General features: G+C 44.2%; 2 protein-coding genes across 3 annotated transcripts in view; one reads left to right on the forward strand and one right to left on the reverse strand.

Moving 5' to 3' along the window:
• Window positions 1-219: 219 nt before the first annotated feature.
• Window positions 220-9,768, reverse strand: si:ch211-284k5.2 (uncharacterized protein CFAP97D2). Its single transcript, XM_030730681.1, has 5 exons — window positions 9,633-9,768; window positions 6,577-6,657; window positions 1,249-1,367; window positions 737-920; window positions 220-358 (listed from the first exon to the last, which is right to left on the reverse strand). The coding sequence occupies exons 1-5, from the start codon at window positions 9,723-9,725 to the stop codon at window positions 257-259; spliced, it is 579 nt and encodes a 192-aa protein (XP_030586541.1). The 5' UTR covers window positions 9,726-9,768; the 3' UTR covers window positions 220-256.
• A 4,790-nt stretch (window positions 9,769-14,558) lies between these two features.
• Window positions 14,559-23,553, forward strand: part of LOC115781640 (zinc finger protein 609-like) — a 63,410-nt gene continuing 54,415 nt past the window's right edge. For both annotated transcript variants that reach the window (XM_030731413.1, XM_030731411.1), the window contains exon 1: window positions 14,559-15,000. The gene's annotated coding sequence lies outside the window, so the exon portion shown is untranslated. The remainder of the gene's footprint in view (window positions 15,001-23,553) is intronic.

Below are 23,553 nucleotides of genomic sequence, written 5' to 3' on the forward strand. Positions count from 1 at the left end.
AAGCCTCAGAAGATTTATATATATATATATATATATATAGATAGATAGATAGATAGATAGATAGATAGATAGATAGATAGATAGATAGATAGATAGATAGATAGATAGATAGATAGATAGATAGATAGATAGATAGATAGATAGATAGATAGATATGGGGTGGGTAAAATGTCCTAAATGAAAGGACCCTTTGAACTTTGGGTAACTCTGCCTCGCACAGGGCACATATAGTCTGATTGGAGACAGATCTGGGTGTTCAGGAGAGTTCTCTGTTGGTGCGGTAGGTGTCAGAGTTTCTGCAGCTCATAGACTGCTCGCTGCCCTCCATGGCCACAAACTTCACTTTCCTGTGTGACCTCTGTGGACACAAAGACACCAGCGATCATTCATCATCTGCTTCAGAGTTCATTCAGATATCAGCTCATTGTCATTATGACCTACACACAACAACCAGCCCAGAAGTGTTTTAGTTGGAGATCAGTCCGCTGCTTTTATTCCTCAAAGGCTTTTTAGGAATCTGCAGCAGTCACTTCAGACTTCGTTCAATCCAACAGGCACCTCTCATCTTTCTTAAGTGGTTCTCGCTTGCTGTTGTGTACATTATTGTGAAAGAGACTGAAGTGGATGAATCACTTACCTAATTTGAAAACATGATGCAGGATTTGTTCAGGTTCAGCATCTTGAGAAATCATTACGTATCACCACAAAGACACCTTATTTCCCCCTGTGGACTCACCTGTTTATCTGCTGGCTGTCTCGGGTATCGAGAAATGTTGTCCAGCCGACGTTCCGTCCTCTGCCAGTTGTCTGACCACAGCTGGCGGCGATACTCCGACTGGCGAGATGTGATTCGCTGGTAGATGGCCTGATTCTGATGGGTGACCAACAGAAGCTCCTGCTTCCTCTTGGTCGCATTCAGACTCGAGAAGACAAGAAATAAAGAGAGCAAAGATTACACCAAGGATGCTGCTGCATGGAAATTCATCAAAAAAAAAAAAAAGAAATTCATCAGGACATCGATGGTTGGATTGCCATCACAGAATAAAAACTCTAAAGGTCAGCTGATTTCAGAGGAGCTTTACTGGTGTTGTTATAGTGTTAAAGATCTCAGTGGGAGGAGAACCACACACGAGCTGATGCAACATGACCCTGTCACACCAAGCTATCCTGCAGTGATGAGCAGCCACTACAGGCACAGAAACCTTTAAAACTTGACATTAACATAGATACATCATAAACACACCTTACCTCCTCGGGTGGTACTGGTTCCTGTGGTCCACGAGACCTTTGGAGGAAAAGATGTCAACCAGTTTGGAGGCTAGGAGGCGATTGTCTCTGTCAATGATTGACAGACGCTCATCCTGCAGCTGAAGCACAAAAAAGACAAAAACACTGATCTGAGTGACATTAAAATGCTGCTGATTAGGATTTTAAATTCCTAATCAGTGCCCAAAAGCCTGTTTTTTACTCAGTACTCGAACTCCAAACCTTTAAAACTGAAAGGATGATGACTATACTGTTGTCATGTTCTGACATTAAAACCTGTATTAGAACCTTCAAGATCAGTGGAACCTGTCCAACATGTCACAAAACTTCTCTTTAATTATATTAAACCAGTTTATGAATGCTGGGATCCTGTCTGTTCCTAAACTAGGAAGATCCAGATTCAGTTGAACGATGGATTACAGTATGGAGACTGAGACAGAATGGTTAGGGAGTGAAAAAGAAGAAAGAGCTTTATTTGTCACATACATTTACATGCAGTGAAATTCATTCTCTGCATTTAACCCATCACACACATGGAGTATGTAGTACACACAGCACAGCATGGAGCAGGGGGCAGCCAAAGGGCGCCCGAGGAGCAACCTGGGGGGGTGGGCTTGCTCAGGGACCCACAGTGATGCCAGCACCAGGGTCCCTGAGAACCAGGGTCCTCTCAGTGACGAACCCTCTTCTTCTCCCCTAGGCCACCACTCCAGGCAGTGATGATTTAACATGCACGCGGATTCATCTGTTTTATTTTTACGTCATTTCTATCTTACCTCTTCCAAGCCACAAGTGGTCTCTTAGTGGGAACTTTATTCCTTTCCAGTCTTTTCTGGAAAATTCCCAGAATCCAGTCCTACATCTTGTCATTCCATTGCACTCAGAAATTTTACTGGTTAATGCTAAAAATGTATCGCAATGAAAGGAAAGAATAATACTAGTCTGAAAAAGACCTTTATTAACAACATAGAAAATCTCATCTGATCTCAGCACGGTCTCCCAAAATCCATCATACTTATTTCCATATCTCCTCTGTGAATCACCACCTTATCGTGGTGATCCTGGGAGCTATGTTGTCCAGGGGCTTGTCCCCCTGGTATGGCAAATTGGTCCTGGGTGAGGGTCAGACAAAGAACGGTTCAGAAGACCCCTATGTCTACAACAATGAGGGAACAGTTTACCCTACCCGGGATAGGGTTACCGGGGCCCCACCCTGGACACAGGCCTGGGGAGGGAGCTCGAGGGAGAGGGTCTGGTGGCCAGGCATTAGCCTGTGGTGCCCATGGTGCACCGCCCTCCTGTAGGCCCACCACTTGCAGGAGGTGTCGTAGGGGTCGGGTGCAGTGTGTGTTGGGCGGTGGCCAAGGGTGGAGGCCCTGGTGGACCGATCCCCGGCAATTGAGTCTGGCTATTGGGACATAGAATGTCACCTCTCTGGTGAGGAAGGAGCCTGAGCTAGTGTGTGAGGTTGAGAGATACCAGGTAGATATAGTTGGGCTCACCTTAACGCATGACCTGGGCTCTGGAACCAGTCTTCTGGAGATGGGCTGGACTCTGTTCCAGTCTGGAGTTGCCCTCGGTGAGAGGCAGCGAGCTGGGGTGGGTATTCTTGTATTCCCCCTGGCTTGCTGCCCGTACGTCGGAGTTTTCACCGGTGGACAAGAGGGTTGTTTCCCTGCATCTTTGGACCAGGGAATGGGCCCTGACTATTGTTTGCACTTATGCACCGAATGAGAGTTCAGAGTACCCACCCTTTTTGGAGTCGCTGGGCGGGGTGCTTGAAGGTGCTCTGTCTGGTGACTCCATCGTCTTGCTGGGAGACTTCAATGCTCACGTGGGCAATAACAGTGAGACCTGGAGGGGCATGATTTGGAGAAATGGCCTGCCCGATCTGAACCCGAATGGTGTCTTGTTATTGGACTTCTGTGCAAACCACAGTTTGTCCATAATGAACACCATGTTCAAACATAAGGATGTCCGTAAGTGCACATGACACCAGGACACCCTAGGTCGCAGGTCGATGATCGATTTCGTAATCTTATCACCAGATCTGCAGCTGTATGTTCTGGACACTCGGGTGAAGAGAGGAGCTGAGCTGTCAACTGATCACTACCTGGTGGTGAGTTGGATCAGGTGGCGGGGGAAGATGCTGGACAGACCTGGCACACCTAAACGTATTGTGAGGGTGCGCGGGGAATGCCTGGCAGAAGCTCCAGTCCACGAGATCTTCAACTCCCACCTCCGGCAGAACTTTGACAGTATTCTGAGGAAGGCTGAGGACATTGAGTCCAAACGGACCATGTTCTGCACCTCCATTGTTGAGGCTGCTGCTCAGAGCTGTGGCTGCAAGGTGGTTGGTGCCTGTCATGGTGGTAACCCCGAACTAGATGGTGGTCTCTGAAGTGAAGGGGGCCATCAAGCTGAAGAAGGAGTCCTATTGGGCTTGGTTAGCCTGTGGGACTCCAGAGGCAGCTGACAGGTATCCGCAGGCCAAGCAGAACGCAGCTCAGGTAGTGATCAAAGCAAAAACTCAGGTGTGGGAGGAGTTCGGTGAGGCTATGGAAAAAGACTTTCGGACGACGTCGAAGCGATTCTGGCAAACCATCAGGCGACTCAGGAAGAGAAAGTGGTGCTCCACTCACACGGTTCATAGTGCGGGTGCTGACTTCAACTGAGGCTATAGTCAGACGGTGGAAGGAATACTTCGAGGACCTCCTGAATCCCACTGACACACCTTCTGTAGTGGAAGCAGAGTCTGGGGATGAGGAGGATGACTCGCCCATCACTGAGGGTGAGGTCACTAAGGTGGTTAAACAACTCCTTGGTGGCAGGGCCCCTGGGGTGGACGAGACTCGCCCTGAGTTCCTGAAAGCTCTGGATGTTGTAGGGCTGTCTTGGTTGACAGGTCTTTACAACATCGTGTGGAGAGCTGGGGCAGCGCCACTGGATTGGCAGAGCGGGGTGGTGGTCCCCATCTTTAAGAAGGGAGACCGGAGGGTGAGCTCCAGCTTCGGGGGATCACACTCCTCAGCCTCCCCGGTAAGGTCTATGCCAGAGTGCTGGAAAGGAGGGTTCACCTGTTAGTCAAACCTCAGATCCAGGACGAACAATGTGGTTTTCATCCTGTTCGTGGAACGCTGGACCAGCTCTTTATCCTCTCAAGGATATTCAACTGTGCGTGGAAGTTTGCCCAACTAGTCTACATGTGTTTTGTGGACTTGGAGAAGGCATTGGACCGAGTCCCTTGGGGTATCCTGTGGGAGGTCCTGTGGGAGTATGGGGTGTCTGGCCCGTTTTTGCGGGCCATTCAGTCTCTGTACAACCACAGTGAGAGCTTGGTCTGTATAGCCAGTAATAAGTCGGACTCATTTCCTGTGGGTGTTGGACTCCATCAGGACTGCCCTTTGTCACCGATTCTGTTCATAATTTTTATGGGCAGAATTTCTAGGCGTAGCCATATGGCGGAAGGCTTCTTCCTTGGTGGCCTCAGAGTCTCATCTCTGCTCTTTGTGGATGATGCGGTCCTGTTGGCTTCATCAGGGGGGGGCCTCCAGCTCGCAGTGGAATGGTTCGCAGCCGAGTGTGAAGCGGCTGGCATGAGAATCAGCACCTCTAAGGCCATGGTCCTCAGCCAGAAAAGGGAGGAGTGCCCTCTCTGGCTCAGGGACGAGTTCCTGCCCCAAGTGGAGGAGTTCAGGTATCTCAAGGTCTTGTTCGCGAGTGACGGAAGAAGGGAGCGGGAGATCGACAGACAGATCGGGACCCCTTCTGCAGTGATAGGAACGCTGCATCGGTCTGTCGTGGTGAAGAGGCTGCTTAGTGTAAAAGCAAAGCTGTCAATTTACCAGTCGATCTACGTTCTGTTGGGATATTCATGGTATATGCCACATGCATATCTTACGTACATTTACTTCCCTGAGAAATTTGACTGGAAAATAAACATAACTGATTAAAAATACAGAAGCTTATAATGTTCCGTGTCATCATGAATTTTGTGTTCTGATTGTACAATGATCCACACTGATGGAGACTACACAATGATAGAAATGGAGACTTCGAGGTCATCTGAATACCCTGTTGTTGAAATTCTTTGTTTTCTACATTCTGTTTTGTATAATGATGTAACCAAGATAGATAAGCTGTGACTATATGAAACTGTAAGCTGAATTAGAAAGTGCCAGTACTTCATGTCATCTCACACGGGCATGGCATGCAGTCTGGTCCAGATATCTGTAAACTGTTTGAAATGGTTTTATTAAATTTATTAAATTAAATGTAATAATTGGACTCCTTATTCCTTTGTTTTGTGTCATTCCTGTTCGATAAATGAACATGCAAAAACCTAAAGGTTTAGGCAGCAAACATTCATGTTATTTAAATTCCTTCAGTTCCTACTCTCACCTATGGTCACGAGCTTTGGGTAGTGACCAAAAGAATAAGATTGCGAATACAAGCAGCAGAAATGAGTTTCCTTCAAAGGGTGGCTGGCCTCTCCCATAGAGATAAGGTGAGGAGTGCGGCCATGTGAGAGGGGCTCAGAGTAGAGCCGCTGCTCCTCCACATCGAGAAGAGCCAGTTGAGGTGGCTCGGGCATCTGATTAGGATGCCTCCTGGCCACCTCTTGGGTGAGGTGTTCCAGGCATGTCCCACCAGGAGGAGGACCCGTGGTAGACCCAGAACACGCTGGGGAGATTATATCTCTCATCTGGCCTGGAAATGCCTTGGGGTTCCTCCGGATTAGCTGGAGGAGGTGGCTGGGGAGAGGGAAGCCTGGGATTCTCTGCTTAGGCTCCTGCCCCTGTGACCCAGCCCCGGATAAGCGGAAGTGGATGGATGGATGGATGGATGGATGGATATTTCCATATGTCCCTATTTTTCTTTATATTCTACTCATTTCTAGCTCCATATTTTTACTCCTGGACTCTACTAGAGGAGCTCACAGTTCAAAATAATCCTTTATCTTTTATTAGGCCTTGGTGCAGCCCCTCAAGTCATCCTCTAGCTCCTCCTCTTTTAAGACAACTTGTTTTTGATGAGCTGCTCCTCACAAACAGAAGGTCTGAGCAACAGGATGGGCCTTGTGTGCCTGAGGTGACCATGCTGGGGATATCCCCTCTCTATGACATCATTCAGATCCAAAAATAGGAAAAACTATTACAAACTAAGTGTTTAGAGCAGTCTGCATCCTGAGCTGTTGCTCACAGGGATAAATGGATTACACTGAGCTCATTATTAGAAACTTTGACCATGTTTAATATGAACATGCCCCACTGGAACAGGAGCTATATACACATGTGTGTGTCACCTGACCTGCAGTTTTTTCAGCTTGAGCTGGATGTGAGCTGGTGTCACGTTGCCCTTGGTGTCCACTGCCGGCAGAGCGGAGCTCACCTGGAATGGTAAACCCAGGACATTGCATTGTGACTGTGGTTGTGTGTTTCGAACCCATTTGTTTATAAATAAATAATTTCACACTATATGGACAGTCATTGTCATCCTTCACCTCCTTTACCAGAGGCCTGGGAGCTTAAGGGTCCTGCACAGCTGTTCCGAGGTCTGCACTCTTCTGGACAGAGATCTCAGCTGTCGTTCCTGGAATCTGTTGGAGCCGTTCTCCCAGTTTGGGGATCACTGCCCCAGGTGTTCTGATTACCAAGGGGACCACTGTTACCTTCACCCTCCACATCCTTTCTAGCTCTTCTCTGAACCCTTGGTATTTAGCATGGTTAAATGCGCATGCATAGGGTGGTAACGAAATGACTGGATGATCGACCAGTAGATCACGATCAACATATTGGGCACCCCTGCTGTATACAATGCCGGCCACTTGGTTATGGCATTCCATGTATGCCCTGCCTGCTAGCATCTTGCACCCTGTTGTTATGTGCTGGATTGTTTCAGGGGCATCTCTGCACAGAGTGCACCTGGGGTCCTGCCTTTTGTGGTAGACCTTAAACGGGCCGTTCATGCTGGAAAACCCTCCAGTGTGGATGAATTCAAACAATCCTGCAAAGAAGAGTGGGCCAGAGTTCCTCCACAGTGATGAGAAACACTCACTGACAGGTATCACCAACACCTGACTGCAGCTCCTGCTGCTGAGGGTGGAACAGCCAGGTATCAGGTTTAGGGGGCAATGACTTCCTCACACAGGGCAGGTGGGTTTGGAGATGTGATGGTTGTCTGCAACCAAACAATTGAAAGACTCTGGTAATATTTATTTATATTTGTATAAATTGAATATAGTAGGGTTTTATACTGCAATCTCTAGTTAATAGTTACTGAAGTTGTGTAGTGAAGTTAAATGCAGTTAATCCACTGTGCTATATTACCATGTGAGATTTTAAATAATGGTGCATATAACTGATTAACATTGGTTTCAGTGACTTAAGTTCCAGTAATTATTTTTTCTGTTTTTCTTGAGTTTCCGGCCTGCAGCTCCAGTTCTTCCTTGTTTGAGTTAAAGAGGAGGTGGCAGGTGGAGCTGGTTTAAGTCAAATGGACTTAACCATCTGTTGTGACCACATGGGGAGGGGGGGTCTTTTTTGTGTTTTTTTAAATATAGTTGCACTCTGGTTCCCCCTGTAGCATTTAAAATGGTTTACTCCGTTACTATGTAAGCTGAGCTATCCTCATTTGGGCAGGTCAGTTAGTTGAGTTCTGGTAAGTATATTTTTTTGTGTAAAGTTTGGTTTAGTTGACCTCTTTTATGGGCCTGTTGGTTTCTTAGAATAGTTTACTTTCATGAGTTTGTATTTATATTACTTTTTGTCTTTTTTGAGGTATAATAAAACCCACAGTTTGAAAACACACGTGTGCCTGTTTGTTCTTGGCAGTTTGGTCCCTGATAGGAGAGCTTAGTTCCCTTAATGAATGAAATCCTCATAAAGCTGTATTCTGTATTTACTCAAGTTATCTTTGTCTAATATTGAAACTTATTTGATGGCCATAAACATGTAAATCTGACAAAAATGCAAAAAAACAAGAAAAAGAAAAAATTGAAATCAGGAAGGGGACAAATACTTTGCAGCAGTTTATGTGTTCCATATCAGACATGTTTGTGCTATGCTTTAAACTTCTCCACAACCTTCTTCCTGACCTGTCTGCTGTGTTCTTTGGACTTCATGATGCTGTTTACTCCCCAATATTCTCTTAACCAACCTCTGAGGCCGTCACGGAGCAGCTGTATTTGTACCGAGATAACATCACACACAGGTGGACTCTTTTTACTCATTAGCAGTCATCAGGCAACTTCTGAATGCAATTGGTTGCACTTAGAGAAAAGGGGGCTCAATACTTTTGCACACCACACTTTTCAGTTTTTTATTTGTAAAAAATGTTTTGAATCATGTATAATTTTCTTTCCACTTCACAATTGTAACCACTTTGTGTTGGTCTTTCACATTAAATTCCAGTGAAATATATTTGTGTTTGTGGTTGTAATGTGACAAAATATGGAAAAGTTCAAGGGCTATGAAAACTTCTGCAAGCCACTGTAACTGTAAAGTACTAGGATGTTTGCCAAAACTGAATGTGCAATATTTTACTAATAATAAGGCATCTCTTAGTAAGGACTAAAAAAAAAACTTTGGATGGTTCATTTGTGAAAATAAGGCTGAACTATCCTGTGAAAGAGCGACTGCTTGGTGAAATTTTATAGTGTAGTTTTGGGATGTTGTAGTGCCATATTAAGATCAGGACATTGTTCTTGTGGAAGACTGTTACATGGACTGAAATTCAGACATTTGTTTAGAGATATCTTTCATAATTTCTACAATATAGTACATTACTGCAATCAGTAATTTTTATGAGAAATAAAAGCTGTTTCTGGTGTTAATCTCCAAACTATCTGGCACTCTTCCTGTGGCTGTATTTCTTCCACTGACCTTTCTTTTTTAGGCAAGGTTTGTGATTACATTGCTGTCTGCATTTTAGCTGTTTTTGAAAACACAAAGGTATAGTGGTATATAAAGTTCATGTCAATAATTAGCAGTTTAACTAAATCAAAGAGTATGCAGGTGGCCAAGCAGATGTGTATACATTAAGGCACATTAAAGTTGCACTTCCACTTGAGTAAAAAGGTGGGGCTTGAGGCTCCAGCAGTATGTCAGTCCTCAGTCTCCTGTGTTAAAATGTCCAATTTACAGCAGAAATAAACATATTTACAGCCTGATAAAGAAACTTTATTGGTCTCTATAGCTAATTCTCTATAATACTTTCCACCCTACACCACTCCTTCATTTCTACCTTCATCTATAGCTCCTTCAGTGCTTCATCCCTTCCTCCATCATCCCTCCAAACCAGCTCCAATGTAAAACAGTCACCAGCACAGAGCCCTGTTCTTTACAGTGGCACCTTCATCCTCCTACCTTCCTGCGGTGGTCTTCGTAGCTCATCTGGTCCCATCGCTGCTGCAGGTAGCGGTTAGTGACGGGTTTAAGAGGCTGGTATGACCTGTGCATGTTGCTCCTCTGATAATAGCCTCCACACAGTTACTCATTCACATCCATCCAACTCAGCAGGAGGTGTGTGTCGGTGATTAATGTATGTTTGGAGCCTTTGCAGGTTGTAACCATGGAGATGTACCCCCCTTTGTGTCATTGCAGCCAGGTAAGTTTCCTATTAATTATTACTGAGCTTATCTTCTAAACTATGCTGAGGAGGCTGAGCACACATACACACCTGAGATTAGCATGTTGACTTACACCTGCTGAGTTGTCTTTAAACTTTGTGTTTCCACTGAAATGAGCTGCTTCATATCGTGTAGGTACTTCTGAATGGATGTTGTGGTTTTGCATTTTGTTTGTTTCATTTTGGGATTTCTGGTCATTCAGGTTCACTTCTTGACTTTGTCTGTTTTCCCTTCTTTTCTTACCAATTCTGCAAAAGTGGTTTCAGCAATTTTGTAAATGGAGTAGCATGAGCAGGATTCACTGAGTTTTAATTGTTGACAGACCTTCTGCATCCACAAACATGCACAAGGACAAAAGGCTGTCCTGTAACAACAGTACTAGAACATAAACTGGAACTGCGATGTAATGTAGATAATAAAATGCAGTCTGGTTACAAACATTAAAACAATGTTCTGTTCTTTTGAGTCCAAGAGGAAAAGAACCACATCCCACACATCCTTTGCTTGAAGTTTGTACAATAAAGGTAAATAGTGTCAGGGGTGATCTGTGACAGAAGGAGAGCAGCCAGAGTGAAAGGGAAGGTTTACAGGATGGTCATGAGACCTGCTGTGATGTATGGTTTGAAGACGGAGGCTCTGACACAAAGACAGGAGGCAGAGCTGAAGGCATTAAGATCTTCACTTGGAGTGTGCAGGATGGACAGGATTAGAAATGAGTCCATCAGAGGGACAGGTCAGGCTAAACTGTTTGGAGACAAAGTTAGAGAGACAAGGCTGAAATGGTTTGGATATATGCAGAGGAGGGATGAAGATGGAGGAAAAGAGGAAGACTTCAGAGGAGGTTCATGGATGTAGTGAGGAAGAACATGCAGAGGGTTGGTGTGACAGAGGAGGATGCTGGGATAGGGTGAAATGGAGGCAGGTGATCAGCTGTGGCGCCCTCTAAAGGGAGCAGCTGGAAGAAGAAGAAGTGGATACAACTACTGTGAGGCACATTAGGGGAGACCATTTCAATGCTTAAACATGGATTGTTTTTTGTGTTGCGCTAAAATTGGCACAAAAGGTTACAGTGTATAAAATAATATTATTTAACATCTGTCCATCCGTGTTAAATCACTTGGGTCATGGAGGCAACAGAGTTGCCCACCCCTCCCTCTCCCAGTGCAGAGGCTGCACTGATCTTTCTGTCAGTCTCCCACTCTTCTCCCCCCAGTCATGAGCAAGACCCTGAGACACTTAAACATGGGGCATCAACTCATCCCCAACATGGGCCCTCCACCCTTTTCTAACTGAGAACCATGGCCTTGGAATTGGTGGGTATCATTCTCACCCCTGCATATTTACACGTGTTTGCAAACCGCCCCAGCGTGAACTTGAAGTTAGTTCTCAATGAAGCCAGGAGGACCAGATCATCTGCAAAAAAGCAGAGATGAGACCCTGAAGGCCAACACCTCCCACCCAGAAATTCTGTCCACAGAAATTATGAACAGAAATGGTGGCAAGCGGCAGCCCTGAAGAGCATTGCCTTTGGTTTGACAAACTCTCACAAACACTCAAGCATTGTGTTGCATGACCTGGATGAAGGTTTGGCAGCCTGACTGACCAGGCTGAGCAGCATTCTTCTTCTTAAAAAGAGGAACCACCACCTCAGTTTGACAATCCAGCAGTGCTGTTCCCAACATCCAGGACAACCCCACAACATCCAGAATCTTAGGGAACTTGGGGAATCCCATCCTACCCAGGGGTCCAGTCGCAGGAGCTTTTAAATGGCCATAGAGTTCAAGTTATATTTTTACAAACAGCAGGTCCAGTCTTTGGCTTGTTTGATGGATAATGTGATGGAGATAGAGATGTGATGGATGATTTTATGATTATGACAAATACAGAGAGCTGGCATTAACATCACTGGATATAAGATAAGATAATGTTTATTTGTCACATGCACAGTACAATGCACAGTGAAGATGGAGGTCACTCCCCCATTTCTGGCACTTCGGCTGCTTTACAACAGGAAGGAGACCATCATGTATATACTAACAAAATTGCTGGCTCCACCGAACCAAGACAGCCTGGGAATTTGCACTGTGAAGCACAACTTCTGCAGCTTATTTCAGTGTTTGGAGCAACCCCTGGTGGTCAGAGAGACACTTCGTACTGGCCTCTTTAACCTCTTGGCTTTAATAAGTTCCTCCTCTATTTGCCTGAGAGTTTCTCACAACAGTCACCTTTAGAAACCTGTTGCAGAGCCATGTCCTCTGTACTGAATAAGCCAAATGGGATATAAAACATGAGCAGGGATCAAATTTAAAACTCTGAGGAGATAATGTGGATCCCTCCGCCCACCCGGGGACTGCAGCCCAGAGGCAGCATGGAAATAATGACGACAGACAAGCTCACAGACAAACAACGCTCTCCTTTTATTGAGCCGTCAGCTCCAGTTAAACTGAAGGAGAAAACTCTGCAGCGAGCCAGGTCTCTGCTTCTGAAGAGGATTGTGTTTCTTGGCAGGTGTGGCTGGTATGAAACCAAAACCTCAGTCATCTATTTCACAGGCAGCTGTAGCCTCACTGATGCCTCCTCTCAAATCTGTGAGAACATAGTGATGCAGGTAGCTCTGCCAGGGTTTGTGGCTGTAGTGTAATTTGTGTATGATTAGGCCTTTTTAAGGAGCCAGCAGAAGGCTTTAAAGAAGGAGAATAGATAGAGAAGGAACAGAAATGCAGCAGCAGGGTTATTACCAACAAGTTTGACAAGAAAACCAACCGATGCGCCTTCTTTTTTAGAAAGTCCCTCCTGTAGTGGGGCTTAAAACACAGCGCTGCCTTTTTTCACAGTGGATGGATTCGGTTTGGAGTTTCCCTCCTGAAGCCAAGGAACCCGCGGAGCTCCGGACCCCTGATCTGATCAGCTCCACAGGCTGTGCAGCCTATTTCTAATTCACTGCACTGACGTCTCTCTGACAGACTGCCACTCTAAAACACCATGTAAACATGATCCTGACTGATTCACATTAACACACAAACGCACACTCCAAACACCCCCACTTAGGGGGAAAAAAGGGTTCAGGTACAGCTTTTTAACCCTTACTGTGGTGTGACAGTGTTTGAGGTGAAGCTTTAAACAGGAGAAGCCACATCATGCATGAAACCAGTGCAGTGAAGCAGCCTCGCAATTTGCACCAGTTATTAATGAGAAAAATGCAAAAAATAAAAACTGCTAAAATAATAAATACTGAATAAACAAAACTGTTGACCAACTAGTGTATTTGTGTGTTTCCAGTTTTTATGCCTTTTTGGGGGGTTGTTATTTGTTTTGGACACTTCCAAGTCTGCCAAGTTTCTAAAAGCTCTCCTAAAAGGTGTGATGATATGATCCTGAAACATAGCTGCTAACCAGTACAGCTCCACAGTGAGCTTCTGAAAGTGAAAATTAATTTTCTCCATGGGGATTTTGATTATGAAACAATGGTATGTGCTGTTGTAGAAACCTGCACGTTATCGACGTTTTAACAAAAACACACCTTTAAACTCAAACTGACATCTCTGACTGATGGAGGTCACTATTTAAACCAATTGTCAAGTCACTGAGTCAGAGCTGAACCCAAGATACCACCGGAGCAGTGACAGCACTCAGGAATGAAGGTGCAGCGATTTATTGAAACATGTACAAACATACATGTTAATCCAGCATATGAGGCAAAAACAGTTTGTACAATTCTAACGAGCTTGAAAGTCAGTCTTTGGTGTGACCTCCTTTATTCTTCACACAGCCTGAACTCTGAGGCAGCTTTCTGTAGTTTCTTTAAGCAGTCTTCAGGAGGACATTCAGAGCTCCTCTTTGGACGTTGGCTGCCATTTGGATCGAAATCTGATGGTACTATTCTGTGTTTATAATTCCATCAATTTTGAAAAGATCTCCAACACCACTGGCTGAGATGCAGCCCAAACCATGACAGAGCCTGCACCATGTTTCACAGATGGCTGTCAGTGTTGACCTCTCTGCTGACCTTCAGTTCTTGTGTAATGTGGCATACCTCAGCCTTTCCTCCCCGTGTCCCTTCCTGACAGCCGCCCTTCCACTGAGACCATTTCTGATGAGGCTTCAGTGAACAGTAGATGGATCAGCTGAAGGTCCAGATGCCAGGTCTTTGCTGGATTTGTTCCTGTTCCTCAAGGATGTGATTTCAGATACTGGTCATCTGCAGCAGAAAGTTTTAGGCCTCACACTTCTTTTGTCCTCCACATGTCCCGTTTCCTCAGATTTTCTGAAAATGGTTCAAGTACTGAAAATGAGTAAAAAAGCAGCCAATGTCTAAAGAATAACTTTGGAAGCCCTTCGGAAAGCTGGAGCACTGTTGCTCAAGAGCACTTTTAAAGATATTACAGGAGCGTCTGGATGTTTCGAAGCCAAACAGAAAGAATTGAGAGGTGGCTCAAGACTTTTGCACAGCACTTTAAGTTTTTGCGTTTGTGTGTGTGTTTTAAGTATAAGAGATCATTTATTTATCCCCGATTTGGTAAATGACTGTGTGACAGCAGCTAATAATATATATCTGTAACCAGTAAAACATGGCTTACGGTGGAATATCATGAGGTGCCGTAAGACCGCAGGAGGGAAATATGCGCGTGCACGCGGTGTCGTGCTGCACGCGCACTGACACTCCAGCTCCAGTCTGAGCCGCAGAGCCAGTCCAGCTCCAGTGCCTGCTCTGATCCAGCTGTCCGGGCTTTGGCTGCATTGTACCCAACAGCCATTTAGCCCCGCGGTGCTGTTTGTCTGTCTGTTGCCGTCTGTGCGACTGTTAATAGGAATATCGCCGATGTGGGAACTCTGGGAATATCGCACTCCTTCACGGAATGCTTGGAATTAGCTGTCTAGTCGGCCAGCGCGGGAAAGCGCCTGTGAAACGTCGCTGTTCGCCGCCGCTGTCCTCTTTTCTCCGGGATGTGACCGTGTGATGGCTGCGGTCCAGTGAACTGGGAGCACGTTGACTGGTCCGCCTGTTCGCCCAGCAGCTTTCGGAGCTCGTCCTGATCATTTTACCGGGATTAGTCGGAACCTATGGAATGTACATGAATATTGGTCGGACAGGAATTCCAATCGGGGTAAGTGTGGGCGTTGGAGGGGCTCCCTCTCCGGGTTTTGGATCTACTTTTTTAAAACGCGGGATAGCCTGCTAGCTATCCTGGGGGTTAGCTCAGCAGGCTAGGTGCTGTCTTTGTCTGGAGAGACCGGGAAGCATGCGTCCATCGTCGGACACGTCCTCGTCTGACCCTCTTCTTAATCCAGCAATAAAAATTTAAACCTCACCATGGAGTGAATCATATTTACGGACATATTTAACCGTTTGTGTAGCGGTGACGGTGCAAACTGATCTCAGTAAGATGCTTGACTCGTACAGCCGTTTTGAAGCATCACTATTGTGTTTTTGAGCTTTTGCAGTATTTAATTGTCTCCTCCTAAGTACTTTGATCAAACCTCTGTTGTCCTCCAGGCAGGGTAGCTGTGCTTGTGAATAAAATCTGTCCCTTTCAGTGTGAAAACGCCGCCCGCGGGGAGTTATCCTTCAGTGCTTGTCCGATAATGGATCATGGGGAGGCTGAAAGAGCCGCATCAGTAATTGTGTCCAGCACACGGCCAGCAGGACGCCAGGTCACCAGTCACACGCACGGTGTGCGCACTGCGGGGCCTTGGTGGGTTTGAGTCCGGTTTCAGGTACCGCTGGGGAGGCTGCAGGATCACAGGTTTGTGTTAAAGTTCAGCAGAGGAATCTGAATTCTCTCTTCCCGAATTCAAAGCAGCTTTCGTCCGATAATGGATCTCGCTAGCATTATAGCGGGCCGTGGCGGGCCTTGGATTAGCTCTATATGCTGTGCTCGGTACCTGTACGTTAATCGGTGCTGGATGTTGTACCTTGACACTTACGAGTGTGGCTGATGGCAGGATCATGGACCTGACGCCGCTATGCGGCGGTGTTAGCTTTGTGCTAACAGGCAGCGAGCCGGGCTCCCGATAAATCCAGCTAACATGAGCTAACCGTAGCTAGCTCGGGGGGCTTCGGGTATATTTCCAGCTCTTATTATTCTTTAAAAGCAGTTGTGCGAGCCCAACACACTGCCACAGCAGGGTAAGAGTTACTGCTCCAAAGAGAGACACATGCAAATGGCCAGCAGCCGCTAACGTTAATGATATTTGGAGGCTAATCGCATAAAATAAATACTCCTCTCAGATGGATTTCCTGGATTTGCTTTGTTTGTCTCTGCTGCACAATTCCTAGAAAATTTACAGTTGGCATGAATGAAATAAACCTCCAAGAGCACCACCATAAATATAACATCACTGGAGTTGCATAACATTAGAAGGTGACTGAAGGCCTCTAAATTTGCTGTACGTGGGCTAACCTGCTGCAGTGAATTCACTTTAATGCTCTAATCTTACTCTGAAGCAACACCTGTATGTGTGGAGGAACACAAAAGGACACACTAGGCATTGCATCATAAGCTTTTGTAGTAAATCCACTGACATTGATGGGATGTGTATAATTCTAACAGGGAAATCAATAAATCAGAGGTCAGGACCTCCAATCTATTGATTCGTGTTCCCGGGCAGGAATTTACCGCCCTGGTTTTTATCCTTTAACGTGAGTGGTGGTTCCTGTCTGTGTCCGCAAAAGTAATATTTTCCAAATGTCAGGCGGGAGTTTCGAGAGGTCGGTGGTGATTGTGATTGAATCTGCCAGCGATTCACAACATGTTGGAACATGTAACAGATTTGAACACTCATTTTTATTTTCAATTTAAAATGCAATACTGGAACAGTTCTCCAGCTTTCTGAAGGTCTTCCAAAGTTCATTTTTTGGACATTGGCTGCTTTTTCACTCATTTTCCATCCAGTCTTTGAACCTGACCATTTTCAGAGGACTGTTTTTTGTTTCAGCCTCTGAACTCTGACCTACGACTCATTCAAGCATAAAAAGGCTCCTAACTCAGGGATGAACCAGTGTTGTGTCGACATGAAACAGGCAACTTAACAAAGAAGTTTTAAATTGTATCTTTAGGCTCTTTGTTACCAGCAATCTGTCACAAAACGAGTCATTTATTCATTTCTGTAGTTGAATCTGTGAAAAATGTCAAAGATAAGTCAGTTTGATGGCATAAAATAGGATTTTTGCATCAACAAAGATTCCCAAAGGGTGGTTGGCTGAAAAATTGACGTGCTGCACATCATGCGGACATATGTCCTTAACACGTGGAGGACAAAAGAATTGTGAGGCCTAACACACTATCTCCTGCAGATGACCAGTATCTGAAACTCACGTCCTTGAGTAACAGGAACAAATCCAGCAAAGACCAGACACAGGACCCGAGAGATGCATCTGGACCTTCAGCTGATCCATCTACTGTTCACTGAAGCCTCATCAGAGATGGTCTCAGTGGAAGACCGTCTGTCAGGAAGCCGTTCTTAAGGAAGGGAAACAGGGAGGAAATGCTGAGGTCTGCCACATTACACAAGACATAGACTGAACATCAGTGGAACAGGTCTGATGGAGGGATGGATCCACAGTGGAAATTTCTGGGTCAAATCATTGTTGCTATGTATGGAGGAGGTCAGGAAATTATGCACAATAGTATGATCAGATTTTCTCCTTGCAGCACTGTCTGGAAAGCGTCTGATTGGCAGCAGTTTCATCTTTCAGCACGACAATGATCCCAAACACACTGCAGTGCAGTAAAAACATACCTGGATATAAAAACACAGGTGAACACCATCAGTCATGGATTGGCCTCACTCAGACCTCAGCATCACTGCAGCAGTGTGAGATCATCCTGACAGAGAACAGAACCAAAGGCAGAAACATCCAAAGAAGAGTTCTGAATGTCCTTCAGGAAGCCTGGAGAACTGTTCCTGCAGACTGCTGAAAGCAGGGGTCTTAAACTCCAGGCCTCGAGGGCCAGTGTCCTGCAGGTTTTAGATGTGGCCCTGATCTAACACACCTGAATCAAATGGCTGAATTACCTCCTCAGTATGCAGTCAAGTTCTCCAGAGTCCTGCTCATGACTTCTATATTTGACTCAGGTGTGTTGAAGCAGAGACACATCTAAAACCTGCAGGACACCGGGCCACGAGGCCTGGAGTTTGAGACCCCCGGCTTAAAGCAATGACAGGAAGCTACTTTAGAGTTCAGAATAAAGGAGGTCACAGCACATACTGACTTTCAAGCTTGTTAGAACTGTACAAACTGTATTTCCTCAAATGCTGGATTAACATGTATGCACCTTTCAGAAAATTGCTGCACATATTTCTCATTTTCCTAGCAAAATAAGTTGTCAACAAAATCACCGTTCATGTTGGTTAAAAGTCAAATTATTTCACGTGTTACAATGAAGACTCAGGTAAAAATTTTCAGCCCAGAGAGCACAGCACGCGCGCGCGCGCGCGCACACACACACACACACACACACACACACACACACACACACACACACACACACACACACGGGTATAGAGGGCAACGGAAGTGTGGAAAAACGTTTGCAACTATGCACTCTGTGTTAGTGACGGAGAACTTTAATGCTGCTAATGCGGGTGAAACGCTCCACTTACACGGAGACACCTGAGCTGCAGACTTTAAAGGAAGCATCAAAGCAACAAATTTGTGTTGAGTTTTAAGAATCAAATTATTTGAGTTACTCGAGGAATCATTGCAACCCTAATGTACTGTATTAAAAAAAATAGTGTATTTAACATTAAAACTGTTCTAGTAACACCCCTTCTCATTGGTTACTTTGAGGAGGGCAGTTTCTGTGCTGATGCTCACTTTCAGACCTGATAAGATGGTGCTTTACACTCGAGGTGGTCACTGACCTAAAACATGCTGAGAAAGCAGCCAAAGAGCAGCTTAAGGGAAAAATACACCGGCGTTAAATGAGTCAATCACTGGACTTCAGGTCAGCTCAGCATGCCAGCTGAAGACAAACCCGAGGCAGTAAAGGTCCGTTAGATCCTCTCAGGGAGGAAACACGTTGATCATGAAGTGTATTTTTTTTTTTTTTTTTTTTTTGACTGAAGTCTCTTTTTGTTATGTTTGAACACATTAACGGTTAAACAGGATGCGGGTGTTTCCACTTCTGGCAGTGACAGTTGCATGACAAAGCTCTACAGGTGAATGCTTTTTTTTTTTTCTGACAGCTGTCTCGTTGGTCTCACGAGGCACTGTCGGGCATGAACATCGCCCTCATCACCTGAACTGTGACCGAACTAATGAACGTTTGCATGTGGGGTTTCATGTTTTATTCTTCATAGTAATGTGTGAAGGAGTTGCATACTAGTTCTGATTCTAATCTTAGAGCCAGTTTGCGTGCATTATTTTTTTGTGAATATATGTCACAAACAGAGGGTTAACTGTTTAATCATGTAAAATTATTAGTAAGAAGCACACAGAAATCTGTTGGGGTGAGAAAATGATCTTAAAGTAACTCCTCACACAGGACAACAGTCACCTGCTGTAATAAAGGAGAAAAATCTGAGGAGACATGGTTGTCCTTGTAGTGCTGTGCGCGTGTGTGTGTGTGTGTGTATACACACATAAGAAAATATCCTCATAATCCTCATAAGAACATTTTGACACCTACCAAAGAGGGTTGGCCTTCAATACTCTGCAAAGAAAACAAAAAGCAAAGAAAATTGCAGCAGAAATGACTGGAAATGGAAACTGGTGGTTAGCAGTGTTGCAGCTAGAAGGTCTGGGTTCAAATCCACCTTGGCCCAGGCCTCTCCCACTCTCTGTGTGGAGTTTGCATGTTCTCCCCGTGTCTGCGTGGGTTTCCTCCAGGTACTCTGATTTCCTCCCACAGTCCAAAGACATGCAGTTCGTGGTGTTATGCTCATTGATGCTTCTAAATTGCTCATAGGTTAGATTTAGTGTGGATGGTTGTCTGCCTCTCTGCGTTAGCCCAGGTGGTGTTAATTTAATCTGGCTATAATGAGCACAGAGAAATGAGAAATGCTTTATTTAATATTTGGTAAATTCTGCCTTAAAAACCACCATGAGCAAGAAAAAAGGTGCATGAACTAACACTAACTTATTAGTAGTGAAGAAGAAGAAGAAGAAGACTTTATTGTCCCACAGAGGGGAAATTTGGGTGTAACAGCAGCCGCAGTTATTATAAATATAAATAAAGATATAATAATTCACACTATTAAGAAAAGAATATATATAAAATCAACAAACAAGATTAACCTTAATACTACTAATAATAACACTATATACAATGTACATGATGTGCCTGTGTGTTGAACCTTAACAGGCCGGACTATTTACAGTATATTATATATTATCCTACAATGTGTAGGTTATTGTGGTTTTTGTTGGGAGCAGTGATGGTTATAAAGTCTTACAGCTGCTGGGAGGAAGGATCTGCGGTAACGCTCCTTTGTGCATTTGGGATGCAGCAGTCTGTCACTGAAGGAGCTCTCCAGCTCAGCAACAGTTTCATGCATGGGATGGGAGACCTTGTCCATCAGTGATGTTATTTTGGTCAGAGTCCTTCTGTCTCCCACCACCTGCACTGAGTCGAGAGGACATCCTAGGACAGAGCTGGCTTTCCTGATGAGCTTGTCTATCCTCTTCCTCTCAGCTGTAGACAAGCTGCTGCTCCAACATACTGCTGCATAGAAGATGGCTGATGCCACCACAGAGTCATAGAAGGTCGTCAGGAGTGTCCCCTGCACTCCAAAAGACCTCAGCCTTCTCAGCAGGTAGAGTCTGCTCTGACCCTTCCTGTAGAGCGCATCAGTGTTATGAGTCCAGTCCAGTTTATTGTTTAGGTGAACACCCAGGTACTTATAAGAGTCCACTATCTCAGAGTACTTAAGTGATTCAAGACAATGTCAAAAACAGAAAACATGAGCTGCTGATGCCACGGTGATGATGGTAATAATAATCACCACGTGTGGACAGCAGGGGGGTTTAAAGCGGTTAGGTTGACCCCTCACCTGCGTTGGTGAGGTAACTACCTGCTCTCACTCATTTGAGCTTGTGTTGTGTCCCCTGATTACCTGCAGCTAGGGCTGCAAGTAAAGATTATTTTGGTAGTTGAATAATCTGTCAGTTTTATTTTTTATTTTTTTTAACGATTAGTTGATCAGTCAATGATTATTTCAATCTTACCTCACCTGTTCAAGCCTGCCCACCTGTTAACATCACCTTGTTGTCTGTTCTCACAATTAAAATAACCCATAAAAATGAGTCTGAAACTAATCAAATGTATTTTTAACATGGTGACCATCACAATAAATATCAAATAAACAATGCATATTAAAGTGAATGCAATTTTTATATTTAAATTAAAATGTAATGTGCAAATGAGTAACGTACCAGCTTTTAAATTACGTTGATAGGCCAAGTAAAACCAGAGTTATGCCCAATAATTTACGCCATGCTTTTTCCTCTATATTGTCCTCGCCTTCAATGTGCGTTTTGTGCAGAAATAAACAGCGAAAACTCACGTTTTTGCCAACAGGAAGTGCTTGCTAATAAACACAAAACAAAATAATTCCCGACAACCCCCTTCCTATTGGTGGAAAAATGCACTATATCAACCAATCAGAAAATTATGTGGTAACATGATGCATTTGGGTGCATTTGGCTGCTGAGGAGCAGGTGAAAAAGTGGTAAAAGAGACAACATTACTGGCAGGTTTTGCCTGTGATGGGCCCCTCAGTCTTGTGGAGGACAGAAACTGTTTTTTGAGGTGGCATAAATAATTTGTCTAGCATCTTAATGTGAGTCCTGATTGCTCTGCAAATAGTTGTACAGAAAAACGCCTGAGGCCTTTCCTATATTTTAATGTGAATAGTTGTGTTTAACTTTATTTACTATATTTTTACACAAGTTATGAAAATTTACAACTTATATTTGCATTTTAAGCTGTAAAAATAATTCATTAAGCATGTTTGTGATTATTTATTTTATTTTTATTTTTTTTGGCAGTAAAAAAAGCTTTTTTTCTACTCAGATTTTTTGTTTTTATGATTATAAGTCCAATGTGTTAATACAGTATGTCAAAAAGAATAACTATACAGTCACACACGAGGTCATGCTAAAAAAAAGGACATTAAACAAGGCAAGGTAAACAGTTTCTAAGGTCAACTATAAAGCTACAAACAAAAGTAGTCAAATATACCCCGGACCCCAGAGGGTTAAGCTGGTCATGGGGAATGATTGAGAGTTGTTTTGTAAAGTGTGCAGAATAAAATATAAATTTGACCTGAAACGGTGTGACGGCGATCAAATCACACGAGCATCCACCGTTCACCAGCAGCGGATTCGCGCGTGCAGGGAGCAGATCCCTATTTTGTTTTTTGGTGCTACACAAAGCACTGCAACTGCAACCTCAAGGTCAGCTATGAGCACAAGTATTACCGTCACACCTCAGCAGCAAACCAGTATTCCAATATTTTATTGGAAAATAAATAATCGGCTTGTGAAACTTGAATTTCATTGCATTTTGTTTATATTAAAAAACAAATGTCCTGAGTCTTTTTGAAATGTGTTTGGAATATTAATGTATATGAGGTCTTAGTCAAGATAAATTCACAGTTACACTTTCAAGTAAGTGGGATAAAGTTTTGTCTTCGGTGAGAGATGGGCGATCATCGTACATGGCTTAGTGCTGTGAATCCACCGCCACCCCAAAAAAGGCTGCTGCTCGATTTCGTGCTGGTAGTAAAAGTATTGTAGAGGTAGTAAAAATAGGTAGTAAAAGGTAGTAAATTGAACTCTAGGATTCCTGTATTACCCGTGGATCAGCAACATGAAGAAAAGAGAACTTTGTAGCTGCTCCATCCACCGAGAAAAATCTGCAGTACGGAAGTTAAAATATGCAGATGAATTGCTAATACAAAAAATTATTTCTTATCCGATTACTTTATTAATTGATGGGATAATTGATAGAATACTCTATTACTACGATAGTTGCAGCCCTACTTGTTTGACTATGGCTTTCTGAATACATTAGTTTTCAGCACCAGTGGAGCTATGAAAGGCCTTCAAGAAAAAATGACAGTTCCCAGCAAGATGATGTCACTTCCTGTTATTGCATTCAAATCATGATAATTTATGCTTACAACATGGTGGCTGATATTTGAACGTAGGAAATGCTTTTAACAGCTAATCATTAAAACATCTGGATTATGTTTTTGTTGTGTATGCTTTTTACGTGATTCCTGCAAACCCATTAGTGAAAGGAAACGTCACTCTGGGACACACTAAATGCAAGATATATACGTGTAACACCTCTGGATTATATGCAAAAATTGTCACACTATCGATCTAATAAGGCCTGAAAATAAGGCCCTTGAAAACAATTTCTGGCTACAACTGACTATGTGCCAATTTTTTTTTTTTTGCGTTTTTGGCCACAGCAGCTTTTGTTAGCAGTGGAGAGAGACAGGAAATGGGGGAAAGATACAGGGGAAGACACGCGGGCAAATTAACAGGCTGGGACGCGAACACGCGCCGCCCGCACCGCAACGCGGCATATGTATGTGGTCGCCGGCTTCACCACTAAGCCACCCAGGCGCCCCTATGTGGCCATTTTAATTGTGTGCAGATTGTTTGTCTACCTATTTCTAACCTACTTTCACTGGGCTGTGAA

Source organism: Archocentrus centrarchus, chromosome 6, assembly GCF_007364275.1.
Source record: "Archocentrus centrarchus isolate MPI-CPG fArcCen1 chromosome 6, fArcCen1, whole genome shotgun sequence".
Classification (NCBI taxonomy): Eukaryota; Metazoa; Chordata; class Actinopteri; order Cichliformes; family Cichlidae; genus Archocentrus; species Archocentrus centrarchus.